The 23,694-nt window shown below is 37.3% G+C and overlaps 1 protein-coding gene across 1 annotated transcript; it reads left to right on the top strand.

Moving 5' to 3' along the window:
- Nucleotides 1-15,957, top strand: LOC118813365 (bactericidal permeability-increasing protein-like). Its single transcript, XM_036578653.1, has 16 exons — nt 1-104; nt 279-408; nt 3,924-4,035; nt 4,235-4,363; nt 5,205-5,357; nt 6,437-6,500; nt 6,591-6,651; nt 7,764-7,855; nt 8,891-9,067; nt 9,172-9,231; nt 9,430-9,597; nt 13,251-13,318; nt 13,440-13,482; nt 13,585-13,648; nt 13,793-13,869; nt 15,422-15,957. Exons 2-16 carry the CDS (start codon nt 306-308, stop codon nt 15,473-15,475), a joined length of 1,425 nt encoding a protein of 474 aa, XP_036434546.1. The 5' UTR covers nt 1-104; nt 279-305; the 3' UTR covers nt 15,476-15,957.
- The last annotated feature ends 7,737 nt before the right edge of the window (nt 15,958-23,694 follow it).

The raw sequence follows: 23,694 nt of genomic DNA, 5'->3' as shown, positions 1-23,694 counted from the left end.
GCCCATGGTTTCAGATCTTGAATTATAGAGGAAGTAAGAATCAAAATGACTAGTTAACAGAACTTAAAGACATACAGATATATGCTCTGTGAAGGCAGCCACTGGTAAGGACCTGTTTTCTCAAAAGCTCATTGTTTTTGGTAGGAGTTGCAGCTTATTACATTTAGATAAACCTTACTATTACTGTGGTGTTAGCATATCTAAATATGCATAGAAATAGACAAAAGAGCTTACAAATTATTTCATAACGCACATTTTTGACATGTTTTCTATTATAGTTAAGGTTCTGCAAGTGAGTGATCAAGATGAAGATGTTGTTGGTCGCTCTCCTCCTTGTATCTACAACACAAACGCATGCAGAAGATTCTGCATTGCAAGCTGTTCTCTCACAGAAGGGACTGCAAAAAGGTAATTTCACGATGCATTTTACAAACCACACATACTGGGAACGTGTTAAACATGTCAAAAAAGTACATTTCAAATGCATAAGTTTTGGTTTATCTCTCTACTTTATGGCAGGGTGACATTCATTTCATGTAACTGCTAATCACAAATTGTTCAGATTCATTGTTTATCTCGAAAAACAATCTGACTTGTTGATGCATTTAGGTAGCTAGCTAGTCGATTAGCTAGTTGTCTTTAAAATGAAGTTAAAAACCTTAAACATGATGTAAATGAACATCCTGGTGCATGGAGGTTGACTTAGAGGGGTTAAACAAATTGGCATCCTAAATGACTATTTTGCCAATTTTATTTAGTTTTTTTTTGTTGTTGTTTGTTTGTTTGTTTTTTTTTTGTTTTTTTTTTACCAGTTCCCTCTTCCCAAGTTTCTTGAGGAACACACCAATATATTATATTATTATTATAAATTATAATTATAATTACTTAGAATGTTTACTTTTTTTTTTTTTTTACAATTTATTACATTGAAATTTGCAGCTGCAATATGTAAGTTATTTTTGCTAAGATTGAAGTAAGTAGTATTACTGAGTCAGCAGAAAAAGGAACACTAAAATATGATACGTGTGCTGCTGAAGTTCATGCTGAGGGTCAGATTTCAAGGGAGTTTTTCGGTCCACTTCATACAGTTTTATGTCACACACACACTGAAAAAGAAAATCCGGTTCAGTGTTTAGGTCTCAAATGTAAAAAACAAAATTATACTGGTGACAATTTGATGACATCCATGATGTCATGAGATGCGTTGTTCACCGAGTTTTGACTGAATTCTTTTTACATACTCTTTCGAGGCGCATGCAATCATCATATTCATCTGCAAAATCTTGTTTGCAGTTACACATTTCCACCAGAGAGGCCTCCAATCCCCAAACCCTATATGAAAAATCACTTTTTATGAGATATGACAGCAGCGATTTGCAAGTGTAGATTCATTTTGGGACATAATGAATGAAACTTGAAAATATGTAACATACTATATAATTTAACAGATAGATGTTCATTCATTATTATACTACGTTTTGGGGCCTTTTTGCAGTTTAGAGTGATTAATAGCTAGTTTTCTCGCACCTTGTGAGCTCTGTGTCCTCCATTTTAAAATGAATGCTCAGGACAATGTACAGCAAAGGAAGCTGAGGTAGTGAAACTGCAGGCCTTTAGACTGAAACACAGCACTGGGTCACTTGAACACACTGCAGATTGTCAAGACTGTGGGTAAATGCTGTGGGGAAGTTTCCCTTCCACTTTCTGCTCCCCCATTTCATCTGGCCTATTCTGAGGACACAAAAGGCAGAAGTTTGACCAGGGCAGCGCAGCATACTTTGCTGTCATTTCAGAAACATCAGATGTGATCAGTGGTGTAACTATGATCTTATGGGCCCCACTAAAAGAAACAATTGTATGCCCTCCAATCACCTGACCTCAATCCAATCGAGCATGCATTTTACTCACTGAGGGCAAAACTGAAACGCCCAAGAACAAGCAGGAACTAAAGACAGGTGCAGTAAAAGCCTAGCAGAGCATTACCAGGGAGGAAACCCCATGACTGTTGATGTCTATGGGTTCCCTAGATGTGACAAGGCTTATTTGAAACTGTTTCACATGAATTGGTCTTCCAGTTCCTGCTACAGGATTGAGAACACTATAAATAAACTGATAATGCATTTTTTAAGAGTAGATTGATAATAGCTTAGATTGATAATAGTATAATTTTCATACATTTTACAGAAATTATATGTCCTCATATTGCTTAGCTTCCCAAATAGACTCTCTTTAGCCTAATGACTCTTAACCTCAGCTCTCAGGAGTTCATCATTAGGTAAGACAAGCCTAGCATGCTTGTCTATCAAAAAGTGACAACTTTCTGCAGAAGAATTGTTGGCAATATGCCTCTTTTGGTCAGGAAGTGCAATAGTATTACACGTTCATTGCATCTGCATTCCAAAAAAAAATCATAACACATATCATATATTGCAAAAATATCCTGAATGATCGTGATATGACATTTTTGCCATAACGCTCACCAAAACTAAATAGTATGGCACCAAGTACATTCATAATATAGCATAGCATAGTAGTATGCAGCTATACACCCATTTCTGTACAGGTTTTAACAAAGCCCACACCCACTTGGCCTCATCATTTCCCCTCTTAGGGGCCATTCCATTACTTTATTAGCTAAAATGAGGAGTGTTAGATGACAGCCTTTGGAGGGGCAAGGGATTTACTGAACATAAGTATCGACTTCAGCAGCAAAAGTTGCCAAGAAATTTATATGACCTGCCTCATTTCTATTTTCATACTGGAAAAAATGGAAGACAAAGTTGTTTACAAGACAGCAATAAACTACTTATAATGGTTGACATTTCAAAACTGTAGTGTTCAGTTTGCTGGGCTTTAGGATGGCAAATGTCCTATCTGTCATACATGACTGCTGATACAACTTCATCACTTTAATAGTTTGTCAGTTAGCAAGCTAAAAGCTACATGGCTAACAAAAACAAAAGAAAAGATGATACACCATGGTTTAAGGTTTATAACGACACAAACCCGTTATTCACAGGTTTTATATATGTTATGTCGAAGCTTCTCAAGAATGTTTTGCACTGCAAAGTTTTCATGCCATGCTGATTGGCACACTGAGGCTAACCTAGCTGAGAACGAGTTTGTTCTAATTGAATTATCTCTCTTGCTGTCCCCGTCTCCCCTAGTGCTGCGAGTGACTACTTGTGTAATATAAGTGTGACAAATTAATTAACCATGTCTCAAAGCTAAGGATGCAGCCTAAGGCTGTCCTCTTTTGTAGGATCCTTCAAATACAGTTGAGAAATGCGTCCGTCTTTTCAGGGAAATCAAAAGACTCAACTGATATGTTGTTCAAGACCTTCATTCACCCACAATCCTTCAGACATACCTCAAAACAATTTGAAAAATTGTGGAGAAGGCCGTGAGTGGAATTTCAATGATTGTAAACATAAGATTTATATGTGTTGAGTTGCTTGCATCAGTAATCTGTGATGTGTCAGTACAATCTACCCAGGCTGTTACAAGACTGAACACTGAGGAGGAGCCTTCGGATATCAGTGATAAGAAGTAGGGTTGGGTGGTATAACAGTAATAAGGTATACTGTGGTATTTGAAAATGATGACACTATTTTGAGTATCTGAGGGAGCTCACAGATAAGAGGAAAAAATCAGAGCCAGGAAAAGCTCAGGAAAACTAAGCACGATAGTGGCTCAGTGATGGTGATGCTAAGGACTGAAGACCAATTTGAGACTTACAAGGGTGTGGACCAGAATTCCCAGAGCTCTCTCGTGTGGCTAAATATTGTTATTACACAGTATACATATTCAAACTTCTTGGGTGAAAAATCGTATCATGTGAAGGAATTTACTTAGACATATACATAAATACTAACATTCATCATTCAGAATGTGTTATGTGTGTTCTTTCTGTATGTGTGCAGTAACTCACTGGTTGACTGACTGGCTGCAGAGTGAACTTGATAACATCACGCTCCCAGAAGTCAAAGGGAGTGTACATATCATATTTGGTTCCGTGGACTACGTCCTCTATAAGTAAGTACCTAAACCAATGATTAATTCAGTATGAACAATGAGTCACAACATTCTAGAATAAAAGGGTTTTTAGACCCTAAAAACAGTGTGTTAGAGACTATACCTAATCTGTGTGGGAAACGTTGGGCTATTATTGAAAACACAGCAAATCCTAAACTGAATTACTGTTGGTTAAAGTTTCACGATTGTAAATCCCCAGCATGTCCATTCAGCGCTGTGATTTGCCAGAACCATCAATCGCCTTTTCAGAGGGAACCGGAATATCTCTGCAAGTTAGTGGACTCTCCATTGCCATCACCGGTCTATGGAAGACACACTATGGCCTCATGTAAGCAAGTGGAATAACACACACTGTATTCTATTGTAGAGGGTATTATATGGAACTCCTGTGCAGTTTCATCTGTAGTATATAGAAACTTTTTTTTTTATATATATATATAATATTTAGTGATTCATTCCACCATTCACTGCCAAAGGAAAGTCTGCATACAATATGACCCTCATTTGACCCCTAAGACTCTCCTTTTAGTGCTACTTCTAAGTTAGTACCATAAGAAAAACAGTATTAAAAGGCCCCTATTATGGACAACTGAATTTACCTTGCATTTTTTTTAAATAAGACGGTGCTGTAGTATATAAAAACTGTAAAAGTCACTACATGTATCATTGACTCCCAAGTCCAAATGGTCTATATATGCAGTGTTTCCAATAATTCTAAAATATACTGTGATGATAATGTGACACTGACTCATGAAGCATAAATACACAGCTTTATCAGAGTCACTTTCAGTTATTGAGACTGTGTCAGCTGGCATCAACACAGCTTAGCAAATTATTTACTCTTCCTGATGAGGAGCAATCACTAATATACATTAATACTAAGTACTGTTCATACTTTTGCATACAACTTTATCGGTGTTGCCACACAGCCCGGACAAAGTGACATAAACAGTCTGTCTATAAAAGGTAAAGAGAGGTTGTGTCATTAAATGGTTATATACAAATTCATTATGACTGCTTTTGCTACACAAAGCCACCCAACTTAATTAAGAACTTTAGAAAAAAATTAAATACAACATTTGAGAATATGACCCCTTCGATAATATGCAAATGGATATTTGTTCATAGATACTGTATTTCACAGTCTTCCCTGTATTTTCTGCATACAGTAAAGACGGCGGTTGGTTCGAACTGGTTATGTTTACTGTCAGTCTCAACACGGTGTTGCAGTTGGGCAGAGAGGACAAGCGCCTCTCCATTTCCACCGCTGTATGTTCTGCTGATGTGGAAAGTGCGCAAGTGAATTTCCATGGAGGTGGAAGGTAAGAGCACAAGAAACTTATTTAGCATCACTGATGTCTCATACCTGGTAGTACAAAGACCCACACTCTTAAAAAAGATGGTTCTTCAAGGGTTCTTTAGTAAAGACTATAGCTCTATATAGAACCATGAACACTCAAAGAACCATTTGCATGCTTAAATGGCTCTTTGCATGGTGAAATGGTTTTTCAAATTGATTGAGAATATGTTTATGGTTTCAAATAGAATGTTTTGGAAAATGGTTCTATATGGTACCAAAAAGGTATCGTGTATTGTTACGATGTCAAAGTTGAAACAATAGAAGAACGCTTTTTGGCGCTATATATGCTATATAAGATTTTATATACAAACAATGGACATTATTCACTATTATCTTCCTGTGTTTTTCTGCTTTTGTTTTTGAGAAAGGTCCTAAGAAAAAGTCTATGTCAGATTCATGACATGTTCTTAAACAGCAGGATTGTCCTTACCTTTGTGCTCTTGGGTGTGCATAGATTCTGTTCTTACCTAAGAACAAATAAGATAACATTAGTGGATATGAATATCTTCGTGGAAACTGCGTAAGTGGGTTTTATGAAGAAATTTCATAATTTGAAACGAGGCCCAATGTCTTTACTAAACCCTTGAAGGACCATCTCTTTTAAGAGTACGTGGTTAAGGAAGAATGATATTTGTGGTTTAGTAAGTAGCAGGAAAGGTTAATTAAAAGGTTTCTACTGCTGTTTCAATAATAAAAAAAATGTATCTTACATGGAAGTAAACAAGCCAATGGGCCTCATTCACCAACTGTTCTGAAGAAGAAATTTATTAATAAAACCCAGTTACACAGTTTTTACGAAGATTCTGTCATTCACCAGTGTTTTATTATTTGCAATTTAGGAACTGAATCTGTGCACACTCAGGGGGACAAAGATGTGAACATGACATGATTCTGACGTAGACTCTTTGAACTGATGACTTTCAAAGATATTTTTAATAGTGCTATGGACTTTAATACTGCAATTTCTTAGTTTATCAAATATATTATTTAGCTCTGTGCTCTACTTGTGCTGTAAAAACATATTTCTTATCCTTTTTTCAGTTTTATTTTCCAGCCATTTGTAAAAATGTTTAACAAGCGCATCAGAAACAAGATCCGTGCAAAGGTAGATAACTTTTGGTTCCAACAGATAATTTGTTGCATGTGGAAGCACCCAACTGTCAATAATGATATTACTTCTCTTTTTCTCTTCTAGATTTGCCAAACATTTGAAAAAGAAATTGAAGCTCTAGAGAGTCATCTAGCTGCAGTGTCTGGTATTTCAACTAAATATTATCAGTAATTAAAGTAGAATTTTCCTACCTTTAGTCACCTGCTTTATCTCAGTAAGGGCTTGTCAATTAGCTGACTCATTGGATCAGGTGTGTTAGGAGCTGAAAAAAACAAAGTGATTGGTGGTACTCCATTACCAGGGTGGGAAACCTCCTAGAGGAAAGAAATATTCCAAAGAAGATCTTCTTTTAATATAGTTAACCAGTTAAACCCTGTTTGAATCATTGTGAGACTTTTCTCATTTTCTTATATAGCTGTCTTCTACCGTGAGGGGAAGCTAGTCCTCAGACATTTTTGCTTACTTCAAATTTGCACACATAATATCTTTTAACATTGTACTTATAAATATGGACAAAGACGTTATGTATTCATAATAAGAAGCCCAATTGAGACTATGTCTAAAACAACAAGATTGATTAAAAAAATGTACTCAGACACCACAAATTAATACAAAGCCGATTTCCAAAAAGTTAGGGCATCATGTAAATGGCTATTAAAAACAGAAAGCAGTGACTAGGAAATTTTGATCTGTTTTATATTAAAAATGGTACAAAAACCCAATATAGTTTTATATGTTTTATCTTATGAACAACACAAACTGATCCATTTTTGTAAGCAAAATTTTAAGTTCTTCTGTTATTCTTCTGTTATATGAGTCCATGCTGATGATTAATATAACACATTAGGCATTCTCTTTAGCTCTTGAAGTCCTAACCAACTGGAGAGCGTGCTTAGCTATATCTACCTTGATACCATGAAGTAAAATAATCCATAATAGGCCAATTTTCCACTAGATGATTGAAGAATGTAACCCCTTTTTCTATCCAGCACTTAACAATGAACCTCTGAATCTTAGCATATTAGAGACACTTTTATTATGCATTTATTGTGGGTTTCTGGACTTTACTTACTTTGTTGCAATGTTGAGTTTCTGTCATAAACTTTCAGTAATGCAGTATATAAAAAAGCAGGTATCCTATGAATATTGCATGCAGTATTTCTAAATTATTTCATATACAGTGAAATATTCATGTTGGCATGCCAGCTATAAAAATGACAATGCAACACGTGATTGAGGCCTTTTTTTTTTTTACAGTTGCCATGAAGGTGGATCCGTATGTATACCTGAATATTTCTTTGACAGACTCGCCTCTTGTTAACGACAGTGGACTTGGATTGAACGTAAAAGTATGACATTCTCTTATATACATTTCATTTTTGATATCATGCCACATAGCCTGCAAACTGACCTAAAGTATATGAGAAAACAACCTCATGGAAAACTCAATGAACTAAACAGTTACAGTGTTTGAAAATGATGATGAGTTAATTATGCTGAGTGAACATGAGTAAAACAGGCTGTAAAAAATATTCTTTATTGTTTATCCTTTGATCTTTTATTCAAAATCTTAACAAAACTCTAACCTCAATTTGAAGTACAATGATTGAAAATAAATTTCAGTTTTTCTCAAATCTATATGTGCCCCAATCATTGGCACCCCTTCAATTAATACTTTGTGCCACCTCCTATTGCAAAAATAACCGCCCTGAGTCTTCTCTTATAACACTTAATGAGACTGGAGAACACATAGCAAAAGATCTGAGACCATTCCTATATAAACACACACACACACACACACATATATATATATATATATATATATAATTGTAAATGGTTTAAGTGAGAATACAGTTTATTATGTAAGGAGTTTGCTGTTGGAGGTTCACTACAGATGGTAATCACATTGCACAGTTATGACTGATTCACTCTTATTGAAATGGAGAACACAAAACGCTTTCTGCTCAGGGGTCGCCATCTCCTCACAGACTGAGGGGAACCATCTTCCGGTGATAGTCAGAAACTCTATGACCCCCTCTTTCAATTGGTATGTGATTGGTTCCTAGATGCCTCACGGTTGTGTGGCGCTAACACTACAAAAAATGTTATAACAAGTACGTTGTCACTCCTGATAATCATGAGCAGAATGAGCTATAAAAATACGTTAAATTCAGCAAATACATAGAAATGTGCACTAAAACCCACAGAAAAAAGTTCACGTTTGTTCCCTATAGAGGATGTGTACTTGTTTTCACTCAGAAAGCATTCCATTTGAGTAAGGTGTTCAAGCTTTTGCATACAACTGTACTCATCAAAATGATGATTTTGTGATGAATATCCCCATGATGAAAGTTTTGTGCCCTGTACTTTCTTTGTTGTAACAGGGTGAGTTTTACAGCAATAATTTTCCCTCGGAACCACCATTTTCCCCCAAACATTTTGAGGTGCCATGGCGAGAGGATTACATGGTGTCACTGGGTGCCTCTGAGTTTTTCGTAAACTCAGCAGCGTATGCCTATCAGAGTGCTGGAGCATTGCAAATACGCATCACAGACGATATGGTGAGGATATATTCTTGAAACATAATATATTAGGAACCTATCATTACTTAACACGAAACACAAAAAGTATATGTTAACTTATTCATCGCAAATGTAATTTGTAGATCCCCAAGGCCTCTCCCTTCCACCTGAACACAAGCCAGTTTGGACAACTGATTCCTCAGGTTTGTTTTTATATTGTTATCCAGAACAGCTAATAGAAAGCATTGACAGTAGATAATGCAGTGAATTTACATGGACTCATAACGTAAAAGCTAATTTAACTTTTTACTAGCATGATCAAATGCAAGTGTCATTTCAGTGAAATATGGTTATCTAGTCAACTGATCTGCCACTGAGCTTTTCCTTGTTTTTTTCTGTAGCTCCCTAAGAAATATCCAGACCTACCAATGCAGCTGCTGCTGTATGCCAGTGAGGCTCCGCTGTTTTCCTTTAATAAAACAGTGATAAATGTCAATGTGTCAGCTTCAGCCAAAGCCTATGCCATGAAAGCAGATTCTGTTGCAATACCTCTCTTCAGACTGGATGTGGTGAGTGCTGTTACCTCATTGTCACATCTGGCCCCTGTATAAAACCTATCTGGTGGATAGTAGATATGCCAGAAAAAACACCACGAAGGGCGTGTGAGCTGCCAGAACAGCTTTATTGTAAATTGGAGTAGATTTTACAAATCTCTGGAATTGTGCTGGATTGATGGACCACCATTCTTCCAAAAGATATTCCCTCAGTTGGTGTTTTGATGATGGTGGAAGGCAGCACTGTCTCACATGTTGGTCAAAAGTTGCCCTGGGTGATGAATTGGGATGGGATCTGGTGACTGCAAGGCAATTTCATTCAATTTACATCATTTTCATTCTCATCAAGTCAGTAAATAATGCCTTGTGGCCTGTGAAGGGGTGAACTGTCATCTTGGATGAGACCACTCTCATGATAGGATATGGACAATTGTTTGAAGTAACTATGTATTGATTTACAGTGACACACAGCATAACAGAGCCACTGGATCCCCTCAATATAGAGGTCAAGCATTCACGCCTGTACCATTCTCTTGCATTTGTATTTGCTGCGTATGCACTCTCTTACATGTGGAGAATATGGCGAAGGATCGGACCAGATCACTGTAGACCACTGCTTATACTTTTTATACCACTGACCTCTCAAATGTGCATTCATCTTGATAATGAAGGGTTTAAGCACTGCAGCCCTATTTTAATACCCTTCTTTATATACCATCAGATGTATAAGTTTGAATACCCCCAGTCAGCAATATTTTGTTGAGTTTTTTAGTGAACCTAAGTAACCACATCCTCTACAGGAAACAAACTTAAAAGTGATGTAAAAATATAAATATATAAAATGTGCCATTTTTTTTTTCTCCAATAGGTTTAATTCAGTAAATAAATAGTAACTGTGCATTGAAATGTGCAGATGTATGTTCTGTGTAGAGGATGTGTTCACTTATTTTCAAATCCAAGTAGTTGTAGATGCACTGTTGCTGACACATTCTGATTATGTCCTGCATGGAAATTTGTCAGTCACATGAGTTACAGTTGCTCTTCTGTTTCTTCCTTACATACCACACTAAGGCATGAGAATCATAGACATCGAATATGTGCTTTCAACCACAATTTCCAACCCTATTTATTAATGTCTGTCCCACAGATCTAAATGCAGAAATATGCCATCAGTGGCCCAACAATGAACCCTCTTTCACATAGATCTTTTCCTCTTGCCATCTTAATCCAACATCCAGGTCACCTGGTCCTGCTCATTTTCATACTTGCCACAGAACATGGTACACTGAAAAAACTGCACTGAATTTACTTGATTCAAAGGTGTACATCGGTTCCACGTGAATAAAATATATTACACTGACACAGATTTTCTTTCAGTTTACTCACTTTTTGCAAGAATTTAATTGATGTATTTTATTCATGTGGAACCGATGTACACATTTGAATCAAGGAAAGCCAGTGTACCATTTTCGTCACTGTAGGATGTTAACTGCTTAATTGTATCATGGAGTTAGATCTGTCTGAACAAAAAAATAAGAATCAGAAAATAATTCAATTCAAAATCAGTGAAACTGCACAGTATTTGATTTTTTTACTTTCCAAAAAAGAAAAAAAAATTCAACTAAGCTGAACTGAACAAATCTTAAATTCAGTAGTATGCAAAAGTTTGGGCGCCCCTGGTCGAATTACATGCCGTTAATTTTTGAAGTGAAAATACTTTAAAGGGGACCTATTACACTTTTCCATTTTTCCCTTTTCTTTAGTGTGTTGTACAGCTTTTTGTGTATGTAGACAGTCTGTAAAGTGACAAAGCTCTAGGTACATGCTAGATGGAGTAAAAAATATGCTTGCCAAGTGATGGTAAAAACCTGTCATTTTATTTCTTAGAAATACTGTCTTTTACTGTCGTTCAGCTTGTAGTTACAACTAGTTAATGTCCATTTTATTTCTGTAAATTAACAGCAGCAGTGTTAACATACATTATATGTATTGTTTATTTATAACCCCACAAGTTGGGGTGCTGGGTAAAATCGAAATAAAAACAAAATTCAATGATGTGCAAATCATTTAAACCCTATATTTCATTGAAAATGCTTCAAAGACAAAATATCTAATGTTGAAACTGAGAAATGTTTGAGTTTCATGCCAGCAACATATCCCAAAAAAGTTGGGATGGGGGCAACAAAAGGCTGGCAAAGTTGCGTAATGCTTAAAAATAACTGGTGGTTAATTGGCAACAGGTCAATAACATGATTGGGTATAAAATGAGCATCCCAGAGAGGCTGAGTCTTTCAGAAGTAAAGATGAGGAGGGGTTCACCACTCTGTGAAAGAATGCATAATCAAATAGTGCAACAATTCAGGAATAAAGTTTCTCAACATAAAAGAGCAAAGAACCTTTGCTTTTAATCACCTACAGTACATAATAACATTAAAAGATTCAGAGAATCTGGAGAAATCTCTGTATGCAGGGGACAAGGCCAAAAACCAGTATTTGTTGGCTGTAATCTTTGGGCCTTCAGATGGCACTGCATTAAAAACAGAGATGATTCTGTAGTGGAAATCATTGCATGGGCTCAGAAACACTTCTGAAAACCATTGTCTGTGAACACAGTTCAGCGCATCATCCACAAATGCTAATTAAAAGTCTTAAACACAGCGAAAAAAACATATATAAACAGGATGCAGGAATGCCGCCACCTTCTCTGGGCCTGAGCTCTGAGCTCATTTAAAATGGACTGAGTGCAAGTGGAAAAGTGTCCTGTGGTCTGACAAATCAACATTTGAAATTCTTTTTGGAAATCATGGACACTGCTTCCTCCGGGCCCACTCAACTTGTTATCTGCGCACAGTTCAAAAGCCAGTATTCATGATGGTGTAGGGGTGCATTAGTGCACATGGCATAAGTGACTAGCACATATGTAAAGTTGCTATTAATGCTGAACGTTATATGCATGTTTTAGCAACATATGCTTCCATCCAGACCACGTCTTTTTCAGGGAAGGCCTTGCTTATTTCAGCAAGACATTGTCAAACCACATTCTGCATGTATTACAACAGCATTGCTCCATATTAAAAGAGTTCAGGTGCTAAACTGGCCTGCATGCAGTCCAGACCTGTCACCACTGAAAACATTATGAAAATAAAAATATGACAAAGGAGACGCTAAACCGTTAAGCAGCTGAAATCCTATATCAAACAAGAATGGGAAAACATTTCACTTTGAAAACTACAGCAGTTGGTCTCCTCACTCTCCAAACACTTACAGAGTGTTGTTAAAAGAAGAGGTGATAAAACACAGTGGTAAACATGCCCCCATCCCAACATTTTTGCAACGTGTTGTTGACATCAAATTCAAAATGGGCATATATTTTTCAATAAACAATAACATTTCTCAGTTTCAACATTAGATATTTTGTCTTTGTACTATTTTTAATGAAATATAGGGCTTAAATGATTTACTCATCATTGAATTTTGTTTTTATTTACATTTTGCACAGCGTCCAGACTTTTTTGGAAATGGGGTTGTACATGCAGCTGATTTTTTTTTAAAGAGTACTGAATATTGGATTTAACTTTTTTAACTCTCTTTTTTCACTTTACAGTTCACTCATATTAACATTCATTGTTTATAATTCATTGGCTCTAATTTCCTGTCTCCTCTTTAAGGAAAGCTCATTCAGTGGCAAAGCCTACATTGACAAATACCTGCTGAAGGGAGTTTTGGAAATGAAAAAGTAGGTGGCTACTGTCTGCATTTGATCTGTATTATCTTTTGTAATGTATTTTATTGACATATTATATAATCTTATATATATAATCATATTATATGTTCTTATATTTCTTCAATGGCTGAAGTTTGACCGTGACACTTGGAGCAACTGAGATTGGTTGTTTCCCAGTAAGCGTTCAGAAATATCAATTATTCAAATATTCAAAAAATAAATTGAAACTACAACCTATCCTATGTTATTGTTATAACATGATGTTTTTTTCACTTTAGGTTGGCCCCATTAAGCAAGCATTGAAGTTAACAATGAGCAGCTTTGTACTTCCAAAGTTGAATGGTAGGAAGCATTCCTCCACACAACTGCATAACATTCACAAAATCAATGTTTAATTGTAGCAATCTTGCTTGCATTAGGAAATGTCACTTAAAACTGATTATGATCTAATTCCACATGTATATAACCAACACTCTTCTATTTCAGCCCAACTAAAAGATGGCCTTCCGTTGCCACGTGTGAAGGGTTTTGGCCTCAGAAATTCGGTGATGACCATTGAAAATGTGAGTAAAATATGGTATGCAGTGTTGTGCAGTAACAAATATCTGAGAAACGTTTTTGTTATTTTTTTTTACTAAAGAGGACGTAACGTAAAAGTCAAGTAAAATGGCTTACTAAAGTTTATTTTAAAAAAAGTTACACATTCTCTACAGTGAACACACATGCACATTTTAATGCACAATTACTGTTATTTGCTGATTTTAACATACTGGGGAAAACAAAACACAAAATATGGTCTGTGCAAAAGTTAAGGCACATTTAATGTTTTATATTTTCCGATATGTTGAATTCAGCAAATAAACATTAATTGTGCACTAAAAATTGTAAAATGCTGTTTTGATCTCTGCAGACCATGTGTTAACTTATTTTCACTATAAATAAAGCATGTCATTTGACCAGGGGTGTTCAAACTTTTGCATTCAACTTTATGCCTAAGTAGAAATTCTAAGAAATTTAAATATGTATTGCTCCCATTAACCCTTGTGTGATGCCAGTGCTCAGTGTTTACAAGAAGAAAAAAATCATGCAATTTATTATTATTTCAACCTCAGATTCCTTGGCATTTGCTCATTTTCTGTGAAACATATATAAAATAACACACTTTCACACACAAGACATTTTGTCTTCACACTGTACACCCCCCCTACATATTTATATTACACATGTGGTGTTGGGGTGAACCAGTGGGGAATAAAAGTGTGGAGGTGCTGTGTCCCTTCACTCTGTTCTCCTCCTACATGGAGTGCTGTTAGTGTGTGTGTCTGTGTGTGTATATGTTTGTATATGTGTGTGTGTGTGTGTGTGTGTGTGATGGTGGACCACATGGACAGGCTGCTGACTGGCTACAGCTGCTAAAGGGGAACCCTACGCTGGCCACTTGTGATATTGTAAACATGTGGTATTTTTATATAAATTGTTATGGCTGTATTGATTTAAAAAAAAAAAACAATAATGCGGCGGGTCCACCAGACCACTGAGTAACAAAAACATCAATGCCACACAAGGGTTAAGCTTATGTCCTGCAGAGTTCTGGCCATTTTCACATCATCAACATAATAGTATTAATACATTTAAAAAAAGGGAAAAAAATGTTTTGGGAATAACGACACACAGTGTCGGTCATGTGAAACACCACTCTAATAAAGCATCAAAGGCTACTTGAGTGCTGGTAGTGCCTCCCTGTGGCAAATTCTCAGCCTGTAAAATTTGTGAGTGAGTGAGTTAGAAGCCCATGAAGTCCCACACGTTTAAAAACTAACAGAAAAGCCACAGCTAGCTTAGTTCACATTTCTAGATAAGAATATGTGAAGTCAATTAGATACCCATCAGCTATCAGCAGCATCATATAGAATAAGCTGAACAAATTCACACTTCTGTCTGTCCCAACTGTTTTGACCACAGCATATGTTAAGGAATTTAGAAAGCACATTTACAATATCTACAAAACACTGTTGGTTTTTGATGTTTGAAAAAAATGATGCTTAGATGTTTATATTGAATCTCTTCAACACACATATTTTATGATGCTGAATGAAATTTCTTTTTTCTACACAGGGTTTTTTGGCACTTGCAACAGACATTAGTGCCCCCTATGACAGCTGGCAGTGAGGGGCATGTTCTGGCCTGAAAATTTGGGTTATGCTTCACAAACACATACTAACAAGTGTTTTGTCAAGATGAAAGTTTTCCTCTTAGGTTTTGACATTTTAATTTTCAACATCAGGATGTACTATTAACCAAAACACGCATGTTTACTGTTGCACTGATCAATGACAGTAGAGAAGCTCAGAAGCTCTTGTGATCTTTAATTGCATGTCATTGTAAAAAAAGAATTCAGCTTGATTTATAAATCATTTGTTTTTGATTTGGTCAGAATTTATTTGTTTAGTAACTTTTTTAAGATTCATGTTTTTTTTATGTAACAAAAACTGACACATGGCTGCTTACTGATGCTGACAATCATGTTGTTTATTTGTAATTACAAAAACAACATATTATAGGAACCTAACTCTTGCATGCATTCTGAATGTCATAAAAGACCTGTTTTAAAGATGTCTGAATCACACCATCAATTATAAAAAATAAAACTAAGACTGTAACTAAGAATGTGCAGCATTATTTCCTCCTTTAAGTTTAATTTCTTCACATTTAGAATTTTTGTGTAGTGGACCAAAGATCACCTATTAATCTTAAATATACAAAGGTTCAATGGCCAAATTAAATTAAAAAGGAAATTTAATGAAAAAGAATTGCTGTCCTGTGCCAATAATCTCAGTCAATTGAGGAACAGTTGCTCTTATGTATTTCCTTACCTATCACAGTAACGCACTAACATCACGGTCACTGACTGTACCCTACTGGAATACAATTTCCAAATATTTACGGATGTCTTTTTCTTTTATATCTAAATACAGATGTCACTCTAGTCATTTATTGAAACACTAGCCAGTTGAGCAGTCTTCGTGACTGAAGCTCATGCCATCCATTCCCTAATAATAATTTGTCACCCATCTGTAGCTAAAAAGTAATGGTTGTCTGTAGCCGATTCTGACTGATCTTCTGTATTTTGACTTTTCCCTTTTGCCTGACGCCTTTTGGACTGATTTTGCCTTGTGTAATATTTGTGTGTTTGTACTTGCTGCCCTTTCTGGATTTGACCTGTGCCTGTTTCCTGACCACGATTCTGGATAACGATTCAAACAGTAAAGCCTTTTTTGCCTTTTTTTATCCCTGTACGTCTGAGTCATTCTGTCACAACACAGAATACCTCACCACCACTGCAGACGGTAGACTTGGAGGCTTTACAGAAAGCTCTTGCTGAGCAGTGTCATTTATTGGACCTTCATCAGCAAATGTTAGCAGGGGTGTCTCATTCACTTGAGGCTTTGGCACAACAACAGGCCGAGCAACAAAGCCAGCTGATACAGCTCGTGGTGAGTGTGAAAGGTCTAGCCAACAAACTTCAGACCTTAACTACTTCCAAACCGGAAGAAAACCCCACCAGCTCTCCACCCCAAGTGGAAGCGCTGAATGCTCTGTTTCCAGTGAGTAAGCCTGACAAATTCTATGGAAACCCAGATAAATGTTGCGGGTTTCTCCTGCAATGCTCTATTTTTTTTTTATAACTCTCCCGATCAAGCCAAAACTTCTTTTTTGGTTTCTCGTTTATCAGATGGAGCACTAGAATGGCCTACTGCGAGCTGGTCATGTGTCCACAATCTATCATGCTCTCAGTTTTTGAAAGAATTCCGAATTGTTTTTTGAAGGCAAGATAAGTGGTGAACTATTAATCAAATTACGTCAATGTAATCGATCAGTGGCTGATTACACACTGGAATTCCGCATGCTGGCAGTAAGCAGCGGATGGAACAAGGTGGCTCTGCATGTGATGTATTGCCAGGGACTTAACCAGGAGGTCCTGACTGAACTGGCCTGTAGAGACGATGATCTGACTTTAGATCAACTGATCACTCTGTCCGTCTGCTTGGATCAACTTATTCAGGATTGCGGTACACGAAAGACTGACCAACTTCAGAAAATCGTAGCGAGATCAAGGACACCACGTGACCTCACTGAGCACAAAGACTTTGAGGAGCCCATGCAGTATGATTCGTCACCTTTGTCTAAGGAGGAAAGGTTCTGGTGATTAAGAGAGAACCTGTGTTTGTATTGTGGCGGTGCTGGTCATCTCAATGACTGCAGGACCCATCCACTCAAATGTTTGGTGCCGACCCCTGGAAATAATATGCTAATGTGGTAAGTGTTCCCACAAAGGGGTTGGTTTCTAAATTTTTTCAGTTACCAGCAGTTGTCTGTTGTCATCAGGTCTCTCTTGTTGTTTCAGCCCTTATAAATTCTGGTGCTAAGGAAAACTTCATCTATTCTTGTTTTGTGGAACAACTGCACATCCCCGTGGAAGACCTGAAAACCCCATTAAGAGTGGCTGCCTGTTGAGCATGTTTGTTCTGTCCTGAAGTGACTCCTGGAGAATAATCTGTTTGTGAAGGGAGAAAAATGTAAATTTCTTCTGTAGCCTGTAGCTTTTCTGGGATATGTCATTAATTCTAAAGGGGTGGATATGGATGACCAAAAAGTAGACACAGTAGTAAACTGGCCCACTCCAACTTCTGTAAAGGAGCTTCAAAGATTCTTAGGGTGACTTTAGCAGAATTGTCGCTTCCTTTACCACACTACTTAAAAATAACCCGAGAAAACTTACCTGGGCAGAGCAGTCTGAGAAAGCTTTTCAAACACTTGAAGAAGCATTTACCACAGCTCCTGTTTTAAAACATCCTGATCCTTCCCAACCTTTTGTCGTAAAAGTAGATGCTTCAGAGACTGGGATAGGGGCAGTTCTTTCTCCAGAATGTATCTGTCACACATGCCTCAGGCTCAGAGGTCTCTAGGGACTCCATTTCCAGGGGAGATCACATGATTCTCAGCACTCCATCTTGCTCCAATCACCGCTCTCTTTCGCCTGGCCACCCAAGGGAGACACGTATGCAGTAGTTGTTGTCCAACCAATATTGGTGGGAGACGATGAACAAAGACATTCAGTCTTTTGTCGCCTCATGTTCCATCTATTCACAATGTAAAACTCCTAAGACTGAAAAACTCCTAAGCCGGAAAACTCGTCCCCTTACCAGTACCTAATCAACCCTGGTCCCACATTGCAAACGACTTCGTCACCCATCTGCCTGAATCGCTAGGGTTTACTACAAGTCTTATGAATATAGACAACGTAGCATCAGGTTCATTCCATTTCTTCTCTCCCTACCGCATTTCAAACTGCTGAGATCGTTTTCAATCAAGTATTTTGTTACTTCGGTATTCCTGAGGACATTTTATCTGAGAGAGGCCCACAGTTTACCTCCCAAGTCTAGTCTGCATTCTTTGAACATGTGGGGGTCACAATCAGCTTGACATCTGGATATCATCCCTAATCCAATGGCCAATGCGAAGACGTTAATCAAGAATTAAGAAAATTTCTTAGAATGTTTTGCTACAACAGTCCCCACAGACTGGTCACGATTCCTCCTATGGGCCAAGATAGCCTAAAACTCGCTCATTAGGACTAACCCCATTCCAATTGGTGTTGGCATATCAACCCCCATGCGCCTGACAGGCATGACCACAGATGTTACAGCAGTTGACACATGGATGCAACAGAGCGAGAGAGTCTGGGAGAAGACCAATCAGAGGACTGAGGCCCCTCTGCAATGCAATAAAGAGCAAACGGACCATCACAGAGGAGAGACACCAAACCTGAGATTGCGTGTGCCTCTTGACAAGAGACTTCAGGGCCATACAGGGAAGTAGGAAACTGGTTTTCTAGAGTCTATGAAGTCAACTTCTCCATACTTAATTTTATTAAAATAGTGACAGGACTGGTCATAAGGAAATATGGCAGAGATTAAACCATCCTATGTTTGGCCTTTTCCATTTTTTTTGAGTAGCACCATTAAAGTTAAAGCTGCATTATGTAAGGTGGAAAAGAAAATTTCAAATAAGAAAAAGAGGAATAACATCTGCTCCAAAATGAAAACTTTACTTTTAATTGGTTAATAATGGTTCATTTTCACAGAATTATGACTACAATAATGATTTTCTTTGTATGAATTTTCCATTGTCCTGTGGCCTGCTTGACATGAAGCTCTTTTCAGCAGCCTCATTATGTGAAATAGGCTGATGGTAAAATGTGTTAAAACATTAGTAAGCTGTAATCGTTTGCCAAGCTACCTGATATTGCCTGGTATAATCTAAGACTTTTCATCTTATCTCTATAGACTGTAAATACTCAGTATATATACAAATCAGTATATATAAATACGTTTTGAATAAGAAGCTGGAGAATAAGAAGCCAACTTCAGCTTCATCTTCCTTTCCACAATGTTTCGTGAAAAATATTGTTTATTTTTGGCTTTGGATTCCTTGTAAGGTTTCTAATTTTTTTATTGCAACCCCAATCATGTGCTTTCAGAGGCTGGCAAGCAGTGTTGGCATATCAAAAAGCCTGGTAATTAAACAAACTCACACTAGTCAAACTCCTTCCTGTATTACAAATGCCTCCATCAAAATGTCCTTCAAGCCCATTGCGATAAAGACAAAAAAAAAAAAATGACTCTAAGCATTTTGACTTGTGGGGTCATTAGCCAAAAGTTGACCTTTGTGTTGCAGACATGTTGGGGTCAAAAATCGACTCTTTTGGAATCAACTCCCCATCACTAGTCACCGAAGTCTGGCCCATTTTGTAGAATCCTTCCAAAGCTACTAAGAAACAGCTGTGAGTGGCAAGATGCTTCAGCAGCTGAGTTTGTCATGAAATGTAAAATAGAATATAATGTTTTTGTAAATGTGTCGCATTGCTTACGTCAAGCTGTGATTTATCAGTACAGTCTGGTCAGGCCATCCCGAGAGGAGCCTTTGTATACCAGTGCTATCAAGGGCTTGGCTGCTGCTTTCACTTTGAGACATGTCTTATGTCTTTTTGGGTGACAGATTTTCACTACATTTGCCTCATAAGTCAAGTGCAAAAGTAAAAAAGCAAACTTCAGACACCAAACATGTCTTGGCAGATTGATTATGTTTGAGATGAGGGGAAAACTGTGTGAAAGTGATTTTTTGCCAAACCATTACTTAAATAAGTAGCTGTGGTATTGCACATGAGAAAATAATCATCCAGTGTGACTCAAAATGAAAAAAGGTCACTTGTGATTAGTGTGCTCTACTATCAATAGCAGACAGTGTGAAAAGTTGAGTCGACTGATACGTTTCTAAAAGCAGCTTTTAGTCTTTTCACTTAGCTTTCAGCCCTAAATGGGGGTGGGATCACTTTACCATGGAAGTCCATAGTCATAATTCCATACATGGTTTGTGGTGTAGTAGACAGGGATGGGGGAGTAGCTAAGTAGCGCACTACTTTTTGTAGCTAACTACAAATTTTTGTAGCTAATAGCTGTAGCCGCTACAGTTTTATGAAATGAAGCTAATAGCTGTAGCACCTATACATTTTTGTGTAGTTACAGCGATAATTTTCGCTACAATTTCACTACAGGCTTCAGACAATCTGCACAAAATTTGAACACAGCCATTAACTGGGCTGGTGGCGGTAAAACAGTCATGCTCTGGCCCCACGCACTGTTCACCCCTTACTAGTAGGCTTAGCTCAGGGGTTGGCAAACTGAAATGTTAAGAAGAGCCATTTTGTCCATCAACAAAAATGAAACCACCTTGGGAGCCACAACATTTTATGTCCGTTTTACCATCTTGGCTGTAAATATGTCTCAGTATGTGCCAATGTTCTAATAAAGGCTAACACATTTACTATAAACAACTTACTTTGCTCTGCTTTAAGCTTTAGGTCAGCCGCCACTTCTGTTACATCTCAGGAAATTTCTCCGCAGGTTTCTTGTAAAATGTGTCTCAATGTTCAACTTTTTACGAGACTGAAGTTGCTTCTCATTCGCCAGCTTCTCGTTCGAACTGTCCTGTTCCACCGAGGCACCAGATTGTACTGGCACAGTTAAGGTGGAACGGGAAAATTTGAATGAGAAGCTGGAGAATGACTTCAGCTTTGCGAGTTTTTGCAGATTAAATGTATGAGGAAACCAGCTGAACGCTTATAAATGCCAAGTCCATTTGTCTCCAAATTATCGATGTTTGTCTTAAATTTCTCTCTTGGCCTTTTCGTTATCTGCATTGCTGTGTGACCAGCAGTCTGCACATCAGTCTTAAGCGTTAGTGAATTAGCAGTTATGCGTTAACTCCATCGCTTAAGCATTTATTGTGAAAACTGTGTTAGAACTGTGTGTTATAATGATTTTACAGCAAAGGAGGATGATGTTATTTTACCTAAAAATCTAGTTCTGCTGTGGAGCCGCAACAGCTCTACTGCAGTGGAGAGATTATTCAGGCCCGATTCTCACCCCAAGCAGAGCCAGGTCACTGATGAGAATTTTGAGGCTAAAGTGTTACTGAAGTTTAACAAATGACTCTGAATGTCATGTCTGTACAGATCTTGCTGAAATGTTTAAATTGTATCAGTTTTATTTCAACAGTTGACAATGCTTTGCACAAAATTGGTTTGTATATGTTTATTTTTGTTGATTTTTGTTATTAAAAAACCTGGAATGATTGACTTTGCCTTTACTTAGTCTAAATTTTTGTTGGATATCACGCCTTTGGTTGTGTAAGTTTGATTGTTGATTATACTTGAACTCACTTTTTGGTGGTCTTATTGTATATTTGCAACTTTTCAATTGTTTTTTTTTCTGGTACATGATTAAATGCAGTATCTTGTTCACACTTTCAGTTGAAAGTGTGACTTGTTTGGTGTGTCAGGTGGAGATTCACAAACATTCTGACAATCGCGCTTTGAAAGTAGCTAAAAAGTAGTGCACTACTTTTCAAAAAGTAGCTAAAAAATTGCCACTACTTTTTCTGGAGAAGTAGCTAAATTGTAGCTAGCCACAAATTTTTGGAAAGTAGCTACAAAGTAGCTAACTACTAATTTTTCACAGTAGCTATCCCAACCCTGCTTATGAGTTTGGACTTTACGCTGTCACTGGTGCAGTCTACAGGAGGCTTTATCAGTAGACAGGCCTCCGCTCTCTTCTGGGTGCTCAATACTTTCAAAGGAGCCCGAGCAGTCAGGGCTTTACGTTTGCTCAAAGACTTAAAGGAACTGCAGTAAGACTCTATGGGGCCGAACAGTCTATCATATGGGGCAACACTATAAAATCACAGGCCTTTGTCTGTATGCTTGGAGCTAGGAATGATATTGGCTGTTTTTCAAGTTTTTGTTTTGGACTTTAAGGCTTTAAAGCACAGATTATTAACTCGGCTGATTGGGCCAGTCCCAAAGAACCTCAAACCTCTTTTCATTTTTCATTTTTATGCACTCAAAACAACAAAAGAAAAGAAATGGCAACCCCACAACTGTAAAGAAGGACTGTGTCCTGAGTGAACATCACATTTTCATGAATTTTTAAGCCAGTGAACATAAATATGGTGTCGCATCTGTACTGCTCTTTTTGGCTTTCATATTTTTAAAAGTAGACCAGTCGTCTGGACCAGACTGGTATGCGTCCATGTAATGTATGATAATCACTCAAGGGCTCTCTCTTTTTTTCTGCTGTCTCCAGGCCATCCTTTTAACCTGCCTTCAGTCTTTCCAGTCCAAGAGCTCCATCATCATCTTCATGTTCCTGTTCCTGTTTATTTATGCTGTTGTATTCCAGGAGACGTTTAATGAGTCAGACCCAGAATGGTTTGGAAGCATATTCAGGACCATCTTCGCCCTCTTTCAAATCCTTACACTGGATGACTGGTCCTTGATCTTTTTAGGCATCAACATATCATGTGAAAAGCAAACTCATCAAAGTCATTGATTTCATTGAAAATTGTGAATTTAGCCAATATCAGCTAAATCTTCGACCTTACAACGAATTGATTGGATTACGATTCACTAAATCTTGAATGCTACGATTCTTCGACCAGGTTATTTTGGTAAGATTCAGAATTTCTAAAAGAAATTCACTGAATACACAAATGCGACTGGAGGAACTATTTATTTATAAAGTTGACCAATGTAGATAAAAAAAAAACAAATGCACTAATTCTTTTTTGTGTGAGAGTGGAGGTGATGTTTCAAAATAGCCAAACAATATTATTTCAGCCAAATTACCAAATTCAGAAATATTACCATCTTTTGTTCTATTTGTAATTTGCTCTAACATTGCAAAATCAGTTTTCTGATGCATAGTTCCACCTGAGATAGATGCATAGTGATGTTTGTTTGAGGATGTAAAGTAGCTGTTCATTTACCT

Source organism: Colossoma macropomum, unplaced genomic scaffold (assembly GCF_904425465.1).
Source record: "Colossoma macropomum unplaced genomic scaffold, Colossoma_macropomum, whole genome shotgun sequence".
NCBI classification, from domain to species: Eukaryota; Metazoa; Chordata; class Actinopteri; order Characiformes; family Serrasalmidae; genus Colossoma; species Colossoma macropomum.
This window is presented reverse-complemented; position numbering and strand designations above follow the sequence as displayed.